Source organism: Ornithorhynchus anatinus, chromosome X1 (assembly GCF_004115215.2).
Source record: "Ornithorhynchus anatinus isolate Pmale09 chromosome X1, mOrnAna1.pri.v4, whole genome shotgun sequence".
In the NCBI taxonomy this organism is placed as follows: domain Eukaryota; kingdom Metazoa; phylum Chordata; class Mammalia; order Monotremata; family Ornithorhynchidae; genus Ornithorhynchus; species Ornithorhynchus anatinus.
Genome location: NC_041749.1, coordinates 49,424,830 through 49,448,519, shown reverse-complemented (window position 1 = coordinate 49,448,519; position 23,690 = coordinate 49,424,830). Strand labels below are relative to the sequence as shown.

Here is a 23,690-nt window from a genome sequence, read left to right as displayed (position 1 = left end):
CGCCCTCAACCAAAAGGCTAAGCCAGGAGGGGAGTCAGAGTCTTGGGGAGAGAGATCTAAGCCACATGGGTTTTATTGGTATGGCTGTGCCTAGGCACGGATCTGTCCATGGCCCTGGGTATATGTACTTGTGCTTGTATGTGCATGTGTGTGTGTGAGCATAGGCTGTGGCCAGAAAAGACTGGGAGATAGAGAAGAATGTCTATCAGAGTTGGAGTTAAGAATATTTCCTCCAAGTGGATGCAAACAGAAAGAGATGTGGGTGTGCAATAGTGTGTTTCTATGACTGAGGATGGAAGAAAAGGGAAAAATGAGAAGAGACAGGCTTGTGTGTACCCTACATTTTAAGGGGATGAGGGAGTGAAATTAAGCCATATATATATATATTCATATTCAAAGAAGACACCGTGATGGTGAAGTTCACCTAAGAGTGTTTGAGTGTGGCTGAAAAGGCCAATGCAGGATCCAGTCTCAACTATACTGTACACACTAAAAAGTTTGTCCCTTGTTGTGTTGTATATAATGTTTGCAGCGCCTGGTGCCATTTTCTCTTTTTTCTCTTCGTCTCATTTTCCATGCGAAGCTTTTGCTCAAAGAAAGCCACCCCCTTCTTAATGGCAGTGCACCATGCAAAACTGTCCTCAGCAACTGCTCCCAGTTTTCAACTGGGATGCAGTATTATCTGGATAGCATTATCAGCTGTAGAGTACAGCATTGTGCATACAGTAAGCACTCGATAAATACAACTGACTGACTGACTAGAGTTTTAAGATTCAAGAGTGTAAGAGTTTTAAATTTGTGTTAACTCTTTCTTAACTAGATTTGTGGGTGACAGGATACTGCATCAGCCTCCTCACTGACCTTCCTGCCTCCTGCCTCTCCCCTCCCCAGTCCAAACTTCACTCTGGTGCCCGGATCATTTTTCTAACTCATCATACTGCACACATCTCCCCACTTCTCAAAAAACTCCAATGGGTGCCCATTCGACTTTGCATCAAGCAGAAACTCCTGACCGTCGACTTTAAGGCACTCAATCAACTCTCTCCCCACTACCAATCTAGTCTCTTCTCCCACAACATCTCTCGAGCTAACCTACTCACTGTGTCCGGTTCTCGACTCTCCCACTCCAATCTCTTGCTTACGTCCTCCTCGCTGCCTAGAACTCCCTCCCCCTTCATATTTGACAGACCACAGCTCTCCCCGTCTTTGAAGACCTTCTAAGATCACATCTTCTCCAGGAAGCCATCTCTAGTTAATTTCAAATCTCCACTACTTCCACTTCAGCACTTCCACACCACTTGGGTAATCACACAAACACACCGTTTATGTACATATCTTTACACTCTACTATTTACTCCTATCTGTAATTTATTTAAGCATCCATCTCCCCCAGCGGATCGTAGCTCCTTAGGGGCAGGGGTCATATCTACTAACTCTCTTCTACTCTTCGAAGCACTTAGTACAATGCTCTGCACACAGTAGGCTCTCAATAAGTACTTTTTAATCGATCGGTTGAGTGTAGTGTAAACCGTGATTTGTCTATAGACTGCTTTAGACAAATATGAAGATTTTGTGTTCTTCAGGACTTGAATTTTCGAGCCTGATCATATTTGGCTTGGAAGGGTCCAGCAGAAGAAAAGGAAATACTTTTTTCAAATGGAGGTTCAGCCAAATCTCTTCTAATAAAAGTTTTATGATCTCCTCCCAGATGAAAGAGACTCTCTAGATTTAAGGCACAGGATTAGTTTAATGGGAAGGGATCATGCTTTACTTCATGTATCAGTTGTCCTTAAAACCAAAACTGAGATCAACAAGGACATTTATCTCAATAATACACTGAGCAGATTGTCAGAATAGCAAAGCCAATAAGACAGGGAACCACTCTTCCAATATATTAAGCAACACTAAGTTAATGCTAAGCTTTTAATAAGCAAATAAGTTCCAATATCTTAGCCCAGAGTACTTGCTCAATTCTTGTGTTCAGTTGAATACTTACAGTTCTTGCTGAAATATAGGGAGGAGAGAGAAAGTATGGCGGGGGGCGGGGAGGGGGGAGGAAGAAGAAAGAGAAAGAGAAAGATAGAGAAAAAAATGAGCCAGATACCTTTTCTTACCATTTTTAAAGTACTTTGGTTTTGGTACAGTGATTAGATGGGTTCAATGCTCATTCCGCCTTGACACCGAATCCCCTTCCTTCACCTCCAAATATACAAGGACACTAGCTTCCGTTCTGTCCATATCTACTGGGAAGGGAGGGGGAGAAGGGAAGAGTTTCTTGGACTGGTAAATATTATCCTGGCAACAGCATATTTTTTTGCCCATTCAGGCAGGGTCCCCCTGCATGCCTCCATCTGGCATCCACTCCTATTTGCCTCCAAAGCCGGCCCCGGAGCTCTCCCTTGCCGACTCAGAAGTAAGGCTCCTCACCTCAGGCTGGTGTAAACAACTCCATTGTGTTCACCAGCCGTCCAGCCACTGCCAGCAGAGAGAGAGGTGAAAGGGTGCGGTCCCAGGAGCCGGGGTGGGGCGTTCCTTTCCTGGTCCCCACCTCTCACCCTTAGGCTCAGAGAGCTTTTTTTAAAGCTTCCAAGTCTTCTCGGCTCCAAAGCCGGAGCTCCGTAACTAGACCTGGGCAAGAACGAAGCCACACCCTGCCCAGCTTTGGGAAATGCATTTTTTTTTTTGGTTCCAATTCTGGCGTTGGTGGTGGTCGGTAGTGGCAGCAGCAGCACGCAGCAGCAGCGACAGCCGGATCAGCAGCAGCAAAGGGTCTTGCATTTTTCATCTGCTCTCCAGGCCTGGCCAGAGGACCAGTGTGTTCAGCCTAACGGAATCTGTTTGGCCTTTTCTCCAGCGACTTTAATGGTTTGATCGATTGCCAAAATGATGACATTTCCATCCACCCACTTTGCTATTGAACTGAAAGAGTGGAAACATTGTGTTAGTACTGAAACTCTGTATCAGTTGGCGTGGCGTGGTTTTTTTTTTTTAAAGAAGCCGAGGAACCTTGTGATAAATGTCTAAATACAGTATGTGGATGCTGAGCAGGGTGTGAACTGGGATGTGAAGGTAGCTAGATGACTGGCGCAAGTCACCTGGGTCCCAAGCTAGTGAGAGAAGGCAAGTATGGCACCTGCACGAGATCCGGCGGTTCCTGTCCACATCCTCTCCGTCCCATAGAGTTTCATTTCCCTCCGAACTCACGTGGCCAAAGCCGGAGCTGGAAGAATGCCGGCGCATTGTATCTAGCCCCGATATGTTTCCTGCTGACTTGAGAGGATGAGCCCTGGATCAGGAAGAAGAGACCAGTGTCTTTATTCCATAGGTGTGGCTAACTGGGGGCCCATGGGGCCAACCATGTGACCGGCCCATTTGTATGATGAAAATGAAACTCGCCTTAGAACAGTTTCTAAGCCTTAGCCCATCTGGAGCCAGTGTGGGGATTGTATTGAAGGTCTGGGCTTCAGTTGATTTCCCCTAGGGTGGCTAACCCCACCCACTAACTGAATTTTTTTGAGTTGAAACTTCCAAGAGAAACCCTCTTGTGACACTAATAGGAACAGGGAGAGGGGAGCAGCTAGCTCTTTGTAGGGCTCTGGTTTGAGGGATTGAAGCTTCTTTTCATGTGATTCTCCAGTCCTTCCCTTTCCTGCGCACTTCCATGTGAGCTACAGCCCCAAGAGAAGCACAGTTGTTGGTAGCTAAGGCAAAACTCTTGAGTTTTATGTCTGATTCCCCCATCCCACCCCCATATAATAAGCCTCCCCCAGAGAGCCAAGTGTGAATCATGCCATGATGTCAAGGTATCTCTGGCATGCTGGCATCAAATCCAACACCATCCCTTCTTTTTTATGGTACTGGTTAAACGCTTACTACGTCCCTGGCATTGTTCTAAGCACTGGATTAGATACAAGGTAATGAGGTTGGACATAGCCCATGTCCCACATGGGACTCTCAGTCTTAATTCCCATTTTACAGATGAGGTAATGGAGGCCCAGAGAACTGAAGTGAAGTGACTTGCCCAAGGTCACACAGCAGACAAGTGGCGGAGCTGGGATTAGCACCCAGGTCCTTCTGACTCCTAGCCCCATGTTCTATTCATTAGGCCATGCTGCTTCCCAGAAATACAATGAAGCAACACAACCCTGAACATTTGCCGTATCCCAGATGGGTCACCCGGAAAGCATGCATTTCCAGGACTGTTATAGCCAATCTGGGATGTATAGTTGTCACCCTATCCTTCAATCAGCTAAACTAATCTTTTGTGATCACATACAACCCAGAGCCTGCATGCTAAACGCAGAGGGCCTCAATCGTTGGCCACACATGTTATAGACATCAAGCTATTGCACTGGAAATTCTTCGGGCATTCCTTTCAGCAGATGGACCTCGTCTGGAAAGTTGGTTTGGCCAGAAAAATTTAACTTTTAAATTTCCTCTGTGCATTTTAATCCCACACCCAAACACTGAGGTGAGAGTTGAGTCCGAGCCGCACAGTAACAAGGGGCCAATCACCGAGCTCCATCCTAGCCCTTTCAGCTTCCAGGGAAGCAACTTGCTCTCCACTGTCTGGCCAGCTGTTGGCCAGCTATTGATAGCTACTGCAGTGTGCCTGCCCACCTTGTTTATGTGGGACCTAAAGTAAACAAAATGGCTTTTGTTCCTTTATCACACTAGGTTTTGTTGGATCGGTTCCAGAAATGAATACTTAGTGGGGGGGGAATCGTGAAGTGAAATTGGTTTGGCAGGAATCCAGCCTTCAAGGTAATTAGCAATTTGTGCCTTAAACCAGCACGTGCCAACCCTCCTGTAAATCTTGGCTAAATGACAACAGCTGTGAGGGATAATCTGGGCCGTGGTCATCCAGACAGGCCAGTTAATGGCCGAGGGGTGGGGAGGGAGGGGCTATCTCTGCCTGCACATCTCTGAATGAGGGGAACAGCAAGCCTCAATCAGATTTCACAGCAGGAACAGAAAGAAGAGCAAGTTGCAGGGATAGGTGGAGGGGATTAGGAATAGCTGCCTATAAAGCTGAGGTTTGCATGTATTTGCACGTGCGTGAGTGATAGCAGTTGAGAACAGAGGGGACAAATGTTCACAAGCTATGACCTGTGAACTCTCTTTCCTGAACCTTGCCCCTCTTCATCTTCTTGATGTCAGTATGCACATTGGGGTGTGGCCAGAGGCAAGTTAATGAGTGTGCCACTCAGCTATGCACCAGAGAAGGCAAAGAGCAAATTCTTCAAATAAGTTGGTGGTTTGCCTAGAAAGTAAGAAGATTGGTTGATGCAGCCCCGTGGATTGCTAGAAACTCCCCGTGCACAAAAAGATTCCATAGACATCTGTTGAAAACAGCTCCAGTTGCTGCAAAGGTGAAGTGCCCCCAGCCGTCACCTGTTGTTCTCGAGGGCAGTGTTCATGTATTCTTGCTCTGTTGTGGTCTTCCGAGCGCTCGGTCCAGTGCTCTGCACCCAGTAAGTATTCCTAAATACTACTGATTGATGTCCCCTTTCCCTGACTGGACTGACATTAGGGAAGCAGCATGACCTAGTGGATAGAGTACGTACCCAGGAGTCAGAAGGCCCTGGGTTCTGATCCTGACTCGGCCGTTTGCCTGCTGTGTGACCTTGGGAAAGTCACGTAGCTTCATTGTGTGTCATTTACCTCATCTGTAAAACGGGGATTAATGCTGTGAACCGACCCCATCCAACCTTAGTTTGTATCTACCCCAGTATAATGCCTGCCACACAGTAAGTGCTTAACAAATACCATTACAAAAATAAAGGCCTGGCTAGTTTGGGGAGGTTTGCTACTAACAATTACCTGTTGGCTGTATGAGCTTGGCCAAGGAACTTCACTTCTCTGTGCCTCAGTTACCTCATCTGTAAAATGGGAATTAAGACTGCGAGCCCCATGTGGGACAGGGTCTCTGTCCACCCTGATAAACGTGTAATAATAATGTTGGTATTTGTTAAGCGCTTACTATGTGCAGAGCACTGTTCTAAGCAGTGGGGTTGATACAGGGTCATCAGGTTGTCCCACGTGAGGCTCACAGGTAATTACAGATGAGGTAACTGAGGCCCAGAGAAGTGAAGTGACTTGCCCACAGTCACACAGCTGACAGGTGCAGAGCTGGGATTCAAACCCATGACTTCTGACTCCCAAGCCCGGGCTCTTTCCCTTGAGCCACGCTGCTTCTCTATCTACCCAGTGCTTAGTTCATTGCCTGGCACATAGTAAGTGCTTATCAAATGCCATAAAAAAAGAAGGATATTGAGCCTCCACCACAGAGAAGCAGCATGGCTCAGCGGAAAGAGCACGGGCTTGGGAGTCAGAGGTCATGGGTTCTAATCCCGGCTCTGCCACTTGTCATCTGTGTGACTTTGGGCAAGTCACTTAACTTCTCTGGGCCTCGGTTACCTCATCTGTAAAATGGGGATGAAGTTTGTGAGCCCTATGTGGAACACCCTAATTACCTTGTAATACCCCAATGCTTAGAATAGTGCTTTGCACAGCAAATACCAACATTAATCAGAACCTGGTTGGCCTTTTCAAGCTAACCCAGCTCCACTGACATTTACTGCTGATAAAAAGGAATCCTAGAAGGCAGGAGGAGTAGCAGTGATGATATTTATTCATTCAGTCATATTTATTGAGCACTTATTGTGTGCAGAGCACTGTAGTAAGTGCTTGGAAAGTACAGTTCAGCAACAGAGACAATCCCTGCCCACAGTGGGCTCATAGTCTAGAAGTGGGGATACGGACATCAAAACAAGTAAACAGGCATCAGTAGTATCATTATAAATGAATCAAATTATAGATATACACACATCATTAATAAAAATATATAAATTATAAATTATAAATATATATATTATATTGTATAATATATGTAGTGAGTACCCACAGGATGCAGTGCACTGTACTAGGAGATCCTGACCTACAAAGGGACTCTGCAGTGGTATTGCTTAAGCAGGAGACGTCTCAATCTGGATTCTGCCTACATCCACTGGCAGATCAGGATATGCCCACTGTGGCTTTCTCTTTTTACCTGGGAAAGACAAGTCCTCTCAGTACTAAGCAACTTCAGGCTTTGACTGCATTCTTTGGCTGATGGATTTGGAGTCCTTCAGGTGCCTTGATGGATTGGAATTATTGAGACGGCACAAGCACTTCAGCTGGTGATGGATGGTTTCCCCAGCACTCAGCACTTCCAGCTGCTGCATAATTTTTGAAAAAAGGTGTTTATAGCGATTACTATTATACCTCAATTTTTGAAATTAATCATCATGATAACAGCTATCCAGACAATTGGGATTAAATCAGTTCGATGGGAATTAATTACGAGTGAGAAACCCTCTTGCCGAACAATTAATAATTAAGTTCTCTGGGGCATGATGGAAAAACAATGATTTTTTTTCTTTGCTTCAGTTGTGAAGTGGTCTATATTTGCCTTGGGCACTGATGATTTGGGGTGAGAGACTGCTTCTGTTCGGACCTATTGCAGGCAGCATGGTGGGGTGGATAGAGCTAAAACTGAGTTTTGTCAGTTCCAGGCTTCACTGAATGAATATTTACTGTGTGCCTTTGAGGTGGTCACTTTCCCTTCTTGTGCCTTGCTTCTTTTTATTTTTTTTTTCACTTGTGGAAAGGGAGATAGTCGATGCCCTGACTCTGAGGTGCAGGATGAGAACTAACAAGTGGAAGTTTATCACCTGAAGGAAGGCATGGAATGGAATTCCAGTCCCTCTGTTAAGGGGGAGATGAAAAGCTGGGTGAAGATCCTTAGTGAATGTTACAGTTACAGGAAGAGAGCAAACCTTCAGGCTAGGGAGCCCTGACCCTGCTACTACTAAATGCTTTCTGGAGCTCATCCACCTACCCCACCTGCAGCTCTGGTCTCTGAGATCAAAATTATTCAGAAATCTCCACACCTTGTCTTGAAGTCAGGCTTGGATCCACATCCAAGTTATTATTATTCTTGGTTTTTATTATTATAATATTTGTCAAATGCTTACTTTTCTAAGCACTGGGGTAGATACAAGTTGACAGTTATGGGATATTTTTGGTAGGAGAAAAGCCCTCCTTTTTTATGGTATACGTTAAGCACTTACTATTTGCCAGGCACTGTACTAAGTGCTGGGGTAATCAGGTTGAACCCAGTCCGTGTCCCATATGGGGCTCACAGTCTAAATCTCCACTTTACAGATGAGGTAACTGAGGTACAGAAAACTTAAGTAACTTGCCCAAGGTCACATAGCAGACAAGTGGTGGTGTCAGGATTAGAACCCAGGTCCTTCTGACTCTCAAGCCTGTGCTCTATCCACTAGGCCATGCTGCTTCTCCTTTAATGGTCAGATACTAGGAAAATAGCGTGGGCTGAGCATAAGCCCAGCCACTCAGTAGGCGTTCAGCAAGATTTGGGCAAAATCAATCACCTTAATTGGCTCTAGGTTCTGCGTGACTCAGTATCCCTCTCCTTGCCCCTTGATCACCTTTCCACGTGGCTCCTTTATTCCCCTCACCGATGACGGCATCAGCTCAGTCACAGTGATTGACCTTCCGATTGGTATCTCTCTAAAATGAGAACCTACAGCCTAATTCACTCCAGTAAGTGGTGAGGAATGTACCCTCTGCCATGGGGGAGCTTTCCGCCTGCTTCTGTGGGGCTCTGCAAAGCCACTACTGGGAACAGATTGCAGGCATTAAGCCGTCCACAGAAGACTAGCCTGGTTTGGGAAAATGCCGTAGAAATTACAGTGATCAAGGCCTTACTGCCTTCTTCATTTCTTATATGGCGCCTTCACTTCCTTCTTCCAGTGTTTCCACCATATCTCATGCAATAGGGCAGTGGGCCAGGGCAGTGGGCCCGGGAACGGAAAATACCTGCTGCCATTTCTATTAACTCGCCTGGCGGCGTCACCTTCCTGTGGATCGTTAAAGCAGCTGACTTTGCTCAAGAAACAAGCTTGTTTAGGCAGGAGGCAGAGGGTTTTGAAGTCTCATAAACTCCCTCTCCCCTCAAAATGTTGTTTTTAATCATGACTCCCTGTTTGCACAGTAGCAGCGCTACCCCCTGCCTCAACCACCAAAAAAAAAAAAAAAAAAACCCAATACAGATAACTCTGCTTCCCACACAAGCTCCATCTCTCTGTGAAGGCCCTAGCCTCAAGAGCTCCATGACTGTCTGGATGAGTTCAGTTTGAAGTGGTGAGTGGCTAAGCAGCTTGGGGCTGGGGAAATAGCTGCCCTGAGGGGATCCCACTGGTCATGTCAAGTTATAAAAGAGCTGAGGAATATGTTGGTCCTGCACTTCCCCTCTGGAATCTGTAGGGGTGGAGGGCAGGTAAGAATTTTGGGGAGCCACATCAGGCCTTTACCTGAGCCGCAAGATGAAAATGCTGACGGGAAACTCTGTGTGGTGACATAAACCTCAAAGCAAGGCAGGGAGCGTGTCTGGTGCTTCCGACGTACTTTTCCAGGCGCTTGATATAGTGCATTGCACCCGATGGATGCTCAGTACATACCGTGACTTCTACCACCTGTACTCTGAAGAAGAACCGTGGTTTCAGGGGGCAGAAATCCACCCAGAGTGAAAAAGCCTTTTCATGATCTCATTGGGATCTGGCAGGGCTGAACTGGTTATTTCTGAGTTTGTATATGTATTTTTTCGGTGACGAGGCTGAATCTTCCCATGTAAAATCACCTTATGCTTAGCTGGTTTCAAACTTGTATCTGGCCCCGTAGCTTATCACTTATCACAGTTTATTTTCTCCTGGCCAGAAGTCTTAGGAAATACCTTTCCTCCTATAACTAGTTTACCATCTTACTGATCCCAGAGCAGGGATCAAAGCAGAGCAAGGAAGAGTCGACCAGAGCGGGAACTACTGTACAAACAGATCGGCTGCCTTGCTTACAACAGGGAACATTATGTTGTTCTTCTGGCCAGGTTGGGGTCTACTGCTGGTTTCAGTCAAGAGATGAGCTCATTTTTCATTTTTCCTGTGATTGGAGCTAATACTGTTTTCCTCCCTCCCCCCTTCAGAGCCTCATTCCACAGAAAGCAAAAGAAGGTCAGATAGGGACAGAATAGTCTGTTTGTAAAGCAGGAAGCTTTATAACCTCCACATCTGCTTGTACCCCGCATGACATCATTGGGAACTTTGATTTCAAGGTCTACAGGAGAGGGAGTTCTCTGTGCGCCTTTGTGTCTGTCTCTTTTCTCTCTTTGTCTCTTTGCCCCTCTCTCTCTCTCTCTCTCTCTCTCTCTCTAGTTTTCTGGCTTTTCAATTAACTTCTGTCTCTGTCTCCCTTGTGCTCTCTGCCCTACCCAAGGACAATAAAAGGACAATAAAAACACAGACATTTCCTGAGGTAGTGGGATGCAAAGATTGGGTTGAGGCAAACTCCCGATGGCTTTTTAAGTATTCCCGCATGCTGCCCCTAAGCCCCAAGACCCAGCTGCACTCCACATGCTGGAATTCCTGTGTCCCATCTCTCCACCACGTATTTATTTTCAGAGACGTTGCAGTATCCAGTCATTTCTCCCTACAGCAGCAATCAGCGGAAAACAGGAAATACAGCCAGAAGAGCCTGGCCAGTTCCACACCAAGGCACACCCAGCTGCTGAGGTAGAGGGCCTCTCCTAGCAGAGCCATTTCAGGAGCAGTTATTGCTCTGAACAGAAAATGTCAGAATATCAGGGCAGGAGTCTTAATCCTTTCTCTGTGGCCAATGCTAAGGTGGAGCAGGACCTGGGGAGCCATTACTATGGGGCCCATTGGCCTTGAGGAGGCAGGAGCTAGTATCTCCTGAGCATTTCTTGGAGTTTCAGTCCCAGGAACATTCGAACTGATGGCATTCATAATTGGGCAGCGGCTGAGGTGTGGAAACTTCATGTCCTTAACGGGGTATCGAGGGCCATGGTAGTGGCAGAGAGTTGTCTCAGCTGCTTCCTGCTGCCTTGCACTCCCAGACCCTGGATGGTAATCCTGATTCATTCTCCTCCACTACCTGCCTCTCTACTCCCTTATACTCTGGTTGCTCCTGACCCCTATCCTCTGTCCTTGCCTGTCCCGTCCTGTGGGATCTTATTCTCTAACCTTAGTGGCTTGTGGCCGAGCTAATACTGGAGAACTAGAACTGAAGAAATTAAGGTTATCTGAAGAATGTAGGTACTGAAGTGCAGTGGTTTAAATAACTGTAGTGACATTTTTGATCCCCCAAATTCACAAAAGCCAAGGAAAATTCACATGTCAATGGTTTTGTAAATCAAAGTAATGAAAAAGTACCAAGGTCATACAGCAGTCAAGTGGCTGAGTTGGGAATTTGAGCCCAGGTAATAATAATAATAATTATTATTATTATGGTACTTGTTAAGCTCTTACTAGTGCCAAGCACTTTTCTAAGCACTGGGGTAGATACAAGCTAAGCAGGTTGGAAAGAGTCCCTGCCCCACATGGGGCTCACAGTCTTAATCCCTCTTTTACATATGAGGCAACTGAGGCACAGAGAAGTGAACTGACTTGCCCTGGGTCACACAGCAGACACGTGACAGAGTGAGGATTAGAACCCAGGTCCTTATGACTACCGGGCCCGTGTTCTTTCTGCTAGGCCACCTGCTGTTTTGGTTTTCAAAATTTCCCTCTTAGAATTGGGAAGTATGACCACACTCCTGAGCAGCTGGGCTGCTTGGTTGGAGCTGCTTTTAATGCACTGTTGCCAGAAGCTGTAGCTTTGGTGTAGCGAAGGAAGTACTTAAGATGGATCATCAGGGGCTTTGAAAGAACAGAATCTGGGAATTAGGTCACTTCAGACTCGTTGACTGAAGGCTATCCTCTGGTAGGGAAAAGGGGTTTCGTTGGGTTGGTTGGGGCCTATCCGAGCCCCCTTTTTGTAAGAGTCAGCTGAAAGATAAACCCGTGTCATGAGGTGGGTAATAGTAATAATTGTGGTGTTTGTTAAGCACTTATTTTGCGACTAGCACTAGGGAAGATATAAAATAATCAGATCAGACCCAGTCCCCATCCCACATGGGGCTCACGGTCTAAAGGGATAGGGAGCATGGATATTGAATCCCCATTTTACAGATGCATGGATAAGTGAAGGGACTTCTTGTCTGTGGTCACACAGCTGGCAAGTGGATGATCTGGGATTAGAACCCAGGCTTCCTGACTCCCAGCCCTGCCTGTTCTCTTCCTGACTCCCAGCCCTGCCTGTTCTCTTTCCAGGTGGAGTCGAGCCTGTCCAGCCTTTACTTTCCATCCAAACTGCTACCATGCTGGTCCAAGCACTTGTCTTAGCCCACTCTGACCACTGCATTAGCCTCCTCGTGGACATCCCTGCTGCCTGTCTCTTCCCTCTCCAGCCCATATTTCCCTCCATTTCCCATATCATTTTTCTAAAAAAAAAAGTATTCTGCTCACATCTCCCCATGCCTCATATATGTCCAATGATTGCCCACCCATCTCCACATCGAACAAAAATGCCATTCCATTGGCTTTAAGGCACTCATTCAGCTCTTTCCCTCCAACCTGTCCTCATTCCTCTTCCACTACAACCCAGCCTGCTCACTTCACTCCTCTAACACCAAACTATTTACTGTACCTCAGTCTCATCTATCTCATCGCCAACCCCTTGCCCACATCCTCCAGCCTGGAACTCCCTTCCTCTTCATCTCTGACAGTCCACCACTCCCCCCATCTTCAAAACCACCCTAAAATCATATCCTCTCCAAGAAGCCTTCTCTGAGTAACCGCTCATCTCTCTATTCTGCCTCCCTTCTGCTTTGCACTTGGGCACATATTCACTAAGCACTTTGATACTCATCCCTACCCCCCACCCCTCCACAACACATACATATCCTTATAATCTTATGCTCTGTTGCTTCCCCTATCTGTAATTTATTTTCATGTCTGTTTCCACAATTAGCATGTCAACTCTTTAAGGGCAGGGGTCATGATTGCCAACTGCCAAGAAGCAGCATGGCTTAGGGGATAGACTACAGGCCTTTTCTGCTGTGTGACCTTGGGCAAGCCACTTAACTTCAGTCTGCATCAGTTCCCTCATCTGTAAAATGGGGATTAAGACTGTGAGCCCCCATATGGGACATGGACTGTGCTCAACCTGATTACCTTGTGTCTACCCTAGTGCTTAGAACAGTTCCTGGCCCATAGTAAATGCTTAACAAATACCATTTAAAAAAAACCCACCATTGTATTACACTGTCCCAAGCACTAAGGTACAGTGCCCTGCACCCAGTAAGTGCTCAATAAATCCCATTAATTAATTGATTGGTTTTCTGGAAGACCTTTATGGATGCATGAAGAGGAATTCATGAGGCCTTTGGTGAATCAAATATTGAATCTCAGCCCTGACCGCTCACCATCTCTATCATGTCACCCATGGAGCACCCAGGGTCTTCATAAAGTGGAATACAGATTAAGCTTGCTAGGTCCTCAGTATCGGGCTGTTCCCTGGACCTCAGCACTGATGAAGGTGCAGCACCTAGTCTCCTTCAACCAAATGAGTTGGTCCTCCATCATGTCCTTAAAGAGCCCTCAGCCCTTCCCTTTCCTGCAGAACCAAGACATCCACTTCAGAGCCAACTATGGGTAAAGAATGTTTTGCTCTCCGAAAATGGCCCCCCAAAATCAAGGCAAATCCAGTGCCTTATATGGAGTTGAGGATTGTTGCCAACTCCCATGTATTGTACTCTCCCAGGTGCTTAGTGCAGTGATCTGCACAGTGTAAGTGCTCAATAGATATCATTGATTGAGTGATTTATTGATTGACCTGTAGCTGTGCTCCATCCCAGAAGCAGAAGCTTTTGAAGTTGAAATTGCTTTACTTTTAATAATCATGTCATTTATTCATCCAGTGCCTTTCTACCCAGGATTTAACTTTTCCCAGACATAATTAGAGACCCCTTGAGAGGTTGGAAGGGAGTGATCCCATTTCACAAATGGAAAAACCATTCATTCAGTAGTATTTATTGAGCGCTTACTATGTGCAGAGCACTGTACTAAGCGCTTGGAATGTACAAGTCAGCAACAGATAGAGACAGTCCCTGCCCTTTGACGGGCTTACAGTCTAATCGGGGGAGTCAGGCAGACAAGAACAATGGCAATAAATAGAGTCAAGGGGAAGAACATCTCATAAAAACAATGGCAACTAAATAGAATCAGGGTGATGTATATCTCATTAAACAAAATAAACAAAATAAATAGGGTGATAAAGATATATACAGCGGACGAGTACAGTGCTGAGGTGGTGGGACAGGAGAGGGAAAAACCACTATACAGATCGGTTCAGTGACTCCCCACAGAGTAGGACCTGGAAGCCGGGCCTTTTAACCCCCAGGCCAGAGCTCATTCAATTATTATTGAAGAACAAGGAGTTCTTGTGGGGGGTTTTTCCTAACTCCTAAGTAAATTTTACTCTGTTGAACAGCAAGTTGGTAATCAGTCATCTTGATTTTAGGTGTTCTGTGGTGCTGTCCTAAAAGTATTGGGTGAGGAGAACGAGGAGGAAGAAGGTGTGCCGGGAACAGGGAATCTGAAGTTGGGCTTGAATGAGCTCTCCAGCATCTACGAACTGCACCAGGAGATCCTGGATGAGCTGGAGGCCAGAATACAGCACTGGTAAGCTGCCACCTATCTTTATGGTGTGGTCCTCTTCTCGGTGGGGGCTCATGACAGAGTGACAAGCAACTAAAAAGTTAATGATAATGATAAATGCAGCAGGACATTGGTTGGGCAGAACCAAACAAGAGTATTTCAAACCTTAAAATGAGAGCTTTGGTGCTTTTCATAATGTTTCAGGCCTAGACTATAAACTCATCCTATAGACTGGAAGTTGGTTGTCGACAGGGAACCAACCAATATGGTACTGTCCCCTGCACTTAGCACAGCGCTGTGCACACAGTAAGTGCTCAATAAATATGATTGAGGTCAATGAGAAATCTTGAGTTCTGACTAGTGTCCATTAATAACTGTAAGGTAATAAGTAGGGTGCAGGGACCTAGAAGAAGAGAAAAATCTTAGCGAAGGTTGCAGTTTGTTCACACTGATAAGTAGGTGTATTTGGATAGAGAGAGATAAGGAAATGCAATGTGAATTGTAAGTTCCCCTTTAACAAACAAAATCTAAATCTTATAATTACTTGTACCCTAATGGCATAAGGGCTGAAGACAACCATGAAAGGGATCAATAGCCATTTTTTAGGAACCTGTCAGTTGAGTACTTCTGCTCAAGAATCCCTGGCCAGACCATAGGTCCTATGATACCATAATTCCTGGGATTCTTATCCAGAACCACAGTCAAGCAAAGATGACGTCAGCTCTGACTCTTTCTCTAAATGGTTCCTGCGTGGTCATCCAATAGAATCAGAAGTTTCAAGCAGCAACTGGGAAATGGAAATGCAGAGGGTGAAAGGGGAAAGACTTTTTCAAATGGAGGGAGAGAGAGGAGTCGACTCCCTTCCCATGGAGGCCAGGGCTCAGATAGGAGGTTTCTCATTCAGCCTAGCATGTGGAAAGTCGGCTCAGGGAAAATTCATTCAATAGTATTTATTGAGCACTTACTATGTGCAGAGCACTGTACTAAGCGCTTGGGATGAACAAGTCGGCAACAGATAGAGACAGTCCCTGCTGTTTGACGGGCTTACAGTCTAATCGGGGGAGATGGACAGACAAGAACAATGGAAATAAATAGAGTCAAGGGGAAGAACATCTCGTAAAAACAATGGCAACTAAATAGAATCAAGGCGATGTACAATTCATTAACAAAATAAATAGGGTAATGAGAATATATACAGTTGAGCGGACGAGTACAGTGCTGTGGGGATGGGAAGGGAGAGGTGGAGGAGCAGAGGGAAAAGGGGAAAAAGAGGGATTAGCTGCGGAGAGGTAAAGGGGGGGGGTGGCAGAGGGAGTAGAGGGAGAAGAGGAGCTCAGTCTGGGAAGGCCTCTTGGAGGAGGTGAGTTTTAAGTAGGGTTTTGAAGAGGGAAAGAGAATCAGTTTGGCGGAGGTGAGGAGGGAGGGCGTTCCAGGACCGCGGGAGGACGTGACCCAGGGGTCGACCGAGGGATGGTGAGGAGGTGGGCGGCAGAGAAGCGGAGTGTGCGGGGTGGGTGGTAGAAAGAGAGAAGGGAGGAGAGGTAGGAAGGGACAAGGTGATGGAGAGCCTTAAAGCCTAGAGTGAGGAGTTTTTGTTTGGAGCGGAGGTTGATAGGCAACTACTGGAGTTGTTTAAGAAGGGGAGTGACATGCCCAAATCGTTTCTGCAGGAAGATGAGCCGGGCAGCGGAGTGAAGAATAGACTGGAGCGGGGCGAGAGAGGAGGTAGGGAGGTCAGAGAGAAGGCTGACATAGTAGTCTAGCCGGGATATAACGAGAGCCTGTAACAGTAAGGTAGCCGTTTGGGTGGAGAGGAAAGGGCGGATCTTGGCGATATTGTAGAGGTGAAACCGGCAGGTCTTGGTAACGGATAGGATGTGTGGGGTGAACGAGAGAGATGAGTCAAGGATGACACCGAGATTGCCGGCCTGAGAGACGGGAAGGATGGTTGTGCCATCCACGGTGATAGAGAAGTCTGGGAGAGGACCAGGTTTGGGAGGGAAGATGAGGAGCTCAGTCTTGCTCATGTTGAGTTTTAGGTGGCGGGCTGACATCCAGGTGGAGATGTCCTGGAGGCAGGAGGAGATGCGAGCCTGAAGGGAGGGGGAGAGGACGGGGCGGAGATGTAGATCTGCGTGTCATCTGCATAGAGATGGTAGTCAAAGCCGTGAGAGCGAATGAGTTCACCGAGGGAGTGAGTGTAAATGGAGAACAGAAGAGGGCCAAGAACTGACCCTTGAGGAACTCCAACAGTTAAAGGATGGGAGGGGAGGAGACTCCAGCGAAGGAGACCGAGAATGACCGGCCAGAGAGGTAAGAGGAGAACCAGGAGAGGACAGAGTCCGTGAAGCCAAGGTGAGATAAGGTATGGAGGAGGAGGGGATGGTCGACAGTGTCAAAGGCAGCAGAGAGGTCAAGGAGGATTAGAATGGAGTAGGAGCCATTGGATTTGGCAAGAAGGAGGTCATGGGTGACCTTAGAGAGAGCAGTCTCGGTAGAGTGGAGGGGACGGAAGCCAGATCGGAGAGGGTCTAGGAGAGAATGGGAGTTAAGGAATTCTAAGCATCGATTGTAGACGACTCGTTCTAGGATTTTGGAAAGGAAGGGTAGTAGGGAGATAGGGCGATAACTGGAGGGGGAAGTGGGGTCAAGAGCGGGTTTTTTTAGGATGGGGGAGACGTGAGCATGTTTGAAGGCAGAGGGGAAGGAGCCATTGGAGATTGAGTGGTTAAAAATAGAACTTAAGGAAGGTAGGAGGGCAGGGGCGATGGTTTTAATAAGGTGAGAGGGAATGGGGTCCGAGGCGCAGGTGGAGGGGGTGGCACTTGCGAGGAGGGGGTGGCACTTGTGAGGATAGAAGTCCGCACCACCACTAGGATCTCCTCAGCCTCCTACCCCACATGAGAGTCAGCAGAGATCCAGGCTGTGATGTATTTGTTAAGTAGTTTTGGTCTTCAGCAGTGTGTGGGATTGCCAGTTCCTTACCAGATAAACCCTGGATATTTCACGGAGCGGCTGGAAGGTCTGTTCATTCAATTGTATTTGTTATGATAGGTAAGGGATAGGTGACTGGAATTTTTACAATGTACTCTTCATTTTTTTCACCATTTTCTGGTTCTCTCTCTTTTCCACCCATGTCCATTTGCCCTCATGCCTCCTTCATGTGACTTCAGGGAAGAACAACCGAAGCTGACTGACGTTTTCCTCACCAGAGCATCAAGGTTCAACCACCACACAGCATACATTATGCAGTTTGACAAGAATTTGGCTTTGCTAGATGAAAACTGTCTTAAATCTTCCCAACTGGCTACCACCATCCAGGAGTTTGAGGTAAGGTGTCCCCTTCTGTTCTTCGACCATCTTAAATTATGTCACGCTGGATGGCCCTCTTTGAGATAACCCTTTCTGAGGTTCAGGCAGAAGAGGGAGGAAGTACATCAAGTTACCCAGTCCCTCCTCTCCCTGCAATACACAAACTTCCCTTCTCCCATCTTTGGTCCCCGTAAAAGCAAACAGGTTGACTCATATGAGTTTGGAGACTGGAAGGATTACCCACAGGAATGCACCCCAGTTCTCTCTGTTTTTATCTCTTTCACCTCCCCACCCATCTTTCCTTCTTACCTTGTGGTCTCCTTTAATAGTAATTAATTGTGGTATTTGTTAAGTACTTACTATGTGTCGAGCACTGTTCTGAGCACCACTATTCTAAATAATAATAATGTTGGTATTTGTTAAGCGCTTACTATGTGCCGAGCACTGTTCTAAGCGCTGGGGTAGACATAGGGGAATCAGGTTGTCCCACGTGGGGCTCACAGTCTTCATCCCCATTTTACAGATGAGGGAACTGAGGCACCGAGAAGTGAAGTGACTTGCCCACAGTCACACAGCCGACAAGTGGCAGAGCTGGGATTCGAACTCATGAGCCCTGACTCCAAAGCCCACGCTCTTTCCACTGAGCCACGCTGCTTCTCAGCGCTATTCTAGCACTAGGGAAGTATGTTAATCAGATGGGGGCACCTTTTCTTCTTGGGGTTGTCTCTCCAGGATGGGGCTCTGGGGGAAAGGCCATCAGTGCTTTTGAACTTGAGAGCTGGGTTAGTGATGGAGGGGAATTGGTGGGGGTTTGGGTTGGGAGAGGTGGTGTTCATCTGGGGTCTGATGGAAGTGTCCCTTTGCTCTTCTTTTGAGAACAGCAGACTTCCACTAGCGGAGGCCAGAGTTTGAAGCACCAACTCCTGAAGGTCGTCCAGCGCATCTTCCAGTATCATGTGCTCTTCACAGGTGAGATGGAAATAACAATCATCTGGAGCAAACCTAGGCTGGAGCGGGAGAGGTGGCCGCTAAAGGGTGGGTAGGAATCGAGTGCACAGCTGCTTTTCCCCATGGGTGAGTGTTGGGGTTAAGATTGGCCCTAAGAACAAGAAAATGTTTGCCACCTCTGGTGTAGATGGTGAGCAGTATTAGAGTCCTTTCTGGGGTGGGAGAAGCGGGGCTCAAGAACTCAGTCTGAAGAAGAGAGAGCCATTGGCTGTGTGCCTACTGGGATCTTTTAATATCCCCAATCTGATCCTGTGTGGGTCGCGAGGGGTGGGCTGCCTTCCTTTAGGGTATCCCCACCACCTAGAGGGAAAACCCAGACATCTGGATTAGGAGGAATGGAGAGAATGCCAGAGATATACTGCCTGCTATGGACACTGAGTGCCAGTGGAATGACATTTGTACAGCATTTTTCTTTCAGTGTTTTTAGGCCATTTCACATCAATCAGCAGCCTCAGTCTCATCCAGCCCTTTAAAGGTAGAGGGGATGCTGGGATTATCCTCCCCATTTTTCAGAAAGTGCAACTAAGGCACAAGTCGGTCAAGTGATTGACTCGGCATCATCCAACAGTATTAGATTCACATCCCACTCCCACCTCACAGTCTCCTGATTTCTAGTTCAGTGCTCTATCCTCTTGCTGGGATCCCTCCATTAAAATCAATCAATACAAACCCCTCTCCATGGTGTTAACCAGACAGCTGTTCAGAATCCCTGCCAGGGCAGGGATTTGGAGGGGCTAATGAAGGAGCAGTCATGACAGGGAGCCCTTCCTGTGGTTCTGGGGAAAATCTTGAGCCCCAGATTTCCAGAAGTGCCCAGCCAGTTTCTAGGATACCTGCTCCTGGCCAGATTGGCGTTCTCACTCAAGTGGAACTTCATGTAAATGCTTTAATCCCGGCCCCTCCTACCACTACTGTTTTCAGTGGATCTGAGCTAGGAAGGGATTTCAGCCCTGGAGGGAATCCTTACTGAATCCCGTAAGAAAAGTCAGGCCAAACGCCACATTTCCCAGCATATCTTCACTTTTTCCCTAGTGCTTTCCATAAATGACCCCAACCTTCTCAGTGGGGACTGGGAAGAGCCCAGGGGAACCTACAGGAGTCAGTGGAAACAGCTCCTGCAGGGAAACTGGGGACCAGCAGGGGAAACCTAAACCTGCCTTTCTCCGCTCTAGCTATGCTAGGCACCTTAGGAGAGAAAAATGAAGTCGGGGCTGAGAGGTGTGACCTCTCCTGCCCTAAAGGTTACCTACAGGAGAGGAGAGGAGATTCAAGGGGTGCAAGAAGCACTAAGGAGCCTTCAGTGGGCTTGCCGATGCCTCAGCCTCTTCTGAGCCCTGCAAAATTTAAAAAAAAGTTCCCAACTAAAGCAGTGCCAGACTCGTCGAGGGCTATGGGTCATACAGATTCAGTTTGACTTTTTATCGTGCTCTTTTTAATCAAGCATTCTGATTATCTTCCTCTGGGAGCAGCTGAGGAGAAATCTGTACCAAAAAACCTTAGTTTTTGGTATATGTGTGAGATTGCTAATGTTCCAGATCCCTACGCCAGTGTGTGAACAGAAAGAGCCTCAAAAGGCAAGAGACTAATGAAGGGTCATAAGCAGACCAGCCCCTCCTAAGCCTCTTCTCAAATCGCGATCTTAAATTGAGTTCCTGAGAGACTTTGAGACCCAGGAACAAGATAGTACAGCACAGGCTGTTCCGATAACATTGCTGACTGAGCCAGGAAGCAGAAAGGCCAGGGTAATTTAACCCCTAGAATAGTCCTGCTTACACAGGAGGTCCTCAGTCCTTGGTTTTTGATGGTTATGAGGATGATATGATGCTACTGCTAGCGGGAGTGGAGGTGGTACTGAGGTCTTGGGCCAGTGCTAGTCTTCATGGCGAGTAAATGTAGGGTGATTGAAATTCTGCTTTGTGTTGAGCTTTGCTCCCCAATTTTTTTGTAGCAGAAAGTGCTGAGTGATATGTTGCTGTGTATATCATCTCTCTAAGTAAAGGATTGGGGTTGCCAGGCCTGTACCAGCAAGGATGGTCTGGCCCGGGAATTCACTCTGTCTCCTGTCTCTGCTCCTGACAGATTACTTGAATAATCTTTGTCCAGACTCAGCAGAGTATGAAGGCACACAAGGTAAGGAACGGAAGGACTGCAGGTACCAACATTAAGAACAATCTCAGCTAGTTCCCCTAACATTCGTCAGTCAGATAAGAGGCTTGCTTACTTATCCCAATTGCATGTGGTGTCCTAAGTGATTACATGGTTACCTAACAGGCATCTAAGAGTGTTCCTGGCCTAAAGATTGCTGTCCTCTTCCCTCAGAAATTCAGAACAGCACTATTTTCATTTCCAAGGTGTTCTAAGGAGGTGTTCAAAGTCAGTTCTGAGGAAAGCCACTTGACTAGGGGAAGTTTTGAAATCTTAAAGAGACTATGAAGAGAGAAGGAGGAGAAAATTCTGTTTTCTAAGGAGGAGAAAATTCTGGTCAGGGATATTCTTTGTCCATGAAGAAAGGCCCTGTGGTTCTGAAAAAGCCAAGCCCCTGTTTCACTCTGGGCACAGGCCTGGTGCAGGCCTCTTGGGAAGAGCTTTGTGTTGGAGTTGAAACAAGTCTGGATAATTACGGTGGCGTATCGACAACCATGGAGTGCTGTCGACCATGGGCTGGATTCTGGAGTCTTAGGGGAGCTGGAGCTACCTTCCCTCCTGGACCCCTTGAAACAGAATGAATCTCGCTTACCTTTCCGTGGAGCCTTTCAGTTTCAGAAAGCTAAACTAAGCCAAACCTTTCTTTCACGACAATGGTGTTGAACCCTGTGGTCCTCAGAGGCAGGGCCATAAGCTTCCCTGGCCAGGACCCTGCCACTTCACTGCAGCTTCCCAAGGTGCCCTGGGGAGCTTTCACGGAAAGCTAGTAGAATGGCTTCAGATCACGGAGAGGGCGGCCCAGCCCTCAGGGGCTATTTTGAATGTGGAAGTGGAAACTGGTCAGCCATTGATAATCTGTTACCTCTTCTCTCCTTTGCTTCATTCCTCAGCTGCTTTGGTCATTGTCTCCGAAGTTGCAGACAGAGCCAACGACAGCATGGAGCAGGGGGTAAGACCCATGGGGGTCTCTTCTTCTTCTTCTTCTTCTTGACTAACTGACATTCCCTGGGTTTGAAAAGAGCAGCTGGATCGTTCTGATGTGCAGGCCCTAGACCTGCAGTTCAGCCCTCCAGCCGAGCTCGAACGTCTGCAGGATGAATTTCCGGTGTTCTCCTCCTGGCTCTGAACTCTGCTTAGCAATGTATCTTGTGCAGATATCCAGAGGGTGCCTATGAACAGGTGATATTGCTCTTGCTAGGAATATCCCAAAGTCCTTGAGGGCCTGGCACAGAAAATAGAGCTGAAATTCAAAAACTCGGAAGGCAGAAGCTGCCTTGTCCTCTTCTTCCCAAAATAACATGTCTCTTTAGTACATTTGAATAGCGATATTAAGTTATGGCACGCTAACAGTATTGCTAGACAAGTCCAACCGCTCACTAACTTGCACTGAAGGCCAATTGTGGATGTACAATCTTAACTGTGTTACGCCGGTTGGCATAATCAACAGCAGCGAAGGTAATTCAATCAATCCTTCAATTACATAGTCTAACGGCTTGTTAATCATCTGTTTCTATCGTCGACCAGTACCGACAGTATCAACACACGGCCTACTGTGTGCAGAACTAGGTGCTTAGGGAGCCGACGCAAAACTTAAAAAATGCAGTCCTTGCCTTTGAGGAGCTTACAATTAAAGGAGGGAGGCAGTAGATAAATTTAGGAATATACCATAGTGAGAGAAAGAGAATAGGTGAAAGTACTAGGCTCAAGTGGAAAGTAAATAAATAAACAGATCAATACAGGAGTGCTGAAGTAGCTGATGAGATGGCATGACTGGACAGCAAATTTTATTTCAGAATATACTTGTATTGATTTTTGGTGTCATTCATTCTGTTCTGACACAACAACCCCTTCAGTATGATTATATTCTTGTTCCTCAGATTAATCTGGTTTTAACATATGGTTAAAACCATGGTTCCAGCCTATAAGGAGTTTACAGTCTGACAAAGGCATTTACCCTCTATCCCATCCTGTTCTTGTTGAGGGTAACACTGAGCCACAGATTATTTAAAAAGAAATCTTGAGAAGCCGCAGAGCTCATGCAAACCCAGATAAAAGAATCCACATATATGTACTTATATATGCATATATGTTGGGAAAATGACACTATTTATGATGCAACCAGCAATTCCTTCCACCACGCACTGATGTACTTGCTATTTAGAGCAAGTCTATCTGTCGCTGTCCTCCGGTCTTCCTCTTGGTATTCCGATCTTCCCGAAGCCTTTGCTCAGGGAGGGCGATCCCTCTCCTGATTGCTGCATGCCAGATCAGAGCATATGCCGCTGTCTTCTCCCAAGAGTCCATTGCTACATACCATTGTTTGACACTGTGAGTTGGTCCTTCCCTTCTTGCTTGTGTTTACCTCATTTCATCTTGCAGTGCAGCAGCTACATGGGTCTTCCACTCTATTCTCCTCACATATCCTGCCCAGCCAAGCTGTGCTGCCTTGAGCATCATCTCGAGCCTGGTGGACTGACAGTGTTCCAGGACCTTGTTGTTAGTGATCCTACCTCGGGCATCCATGTACAGACATGCTTACCCAGACCAGACACGCTTCAGTGCCTCTCAGACAAGTTGAGGGAAGGCAGAGGAGGTGTCAGCAGCTGC

At 46.8% G+C, this 23,690-nt stretch overlaps 1 protein-coding gene across 5 annotated transcripts in view; it reads left to right on the top strand.

Annotated features, from left to right (window-relative positions):
* Positions 1-23,690, top strand: part of FGD5 (FYVE, RhoGEF and PH domain containing 5) — a 188,507-nt gene that overhangs the window by 114,734 nt on the left and 50,083 nt on the right. For 4 of the 5 annotated variants that reach the window (XR_005659489.1, XM_039910178.1, XM_039910177.1 and 1 more), the window contains exons 6-10: positions 14,482-14,642; positions 17,792-17,948; positions 18,812-18,899; positions 21,018-21,068; positions 21,974-22,032. Coding sequence is in view for 4 of the 5 variants with exons in the window: in XM_039910178.1 (XP_039766112.1) it covers positions 14,482-14,642; positions 17,792-17,948; positions 18,812-18,899; positions 21,018-21,068; positions 21,974-22,032 (516 nt within the window). In the remaining variant the exon portion in view is untranslated. The remainder of the gene's footprint in view (positions 1-14,481; positions 14,643-17,791; positions 17,949-18,811; positions 18,900-21,017; positions 21,069-21,973; positions 22,033-23,690) is intronic. The other variant, XM_039910176.1, reaches the window with a different exon arrangement.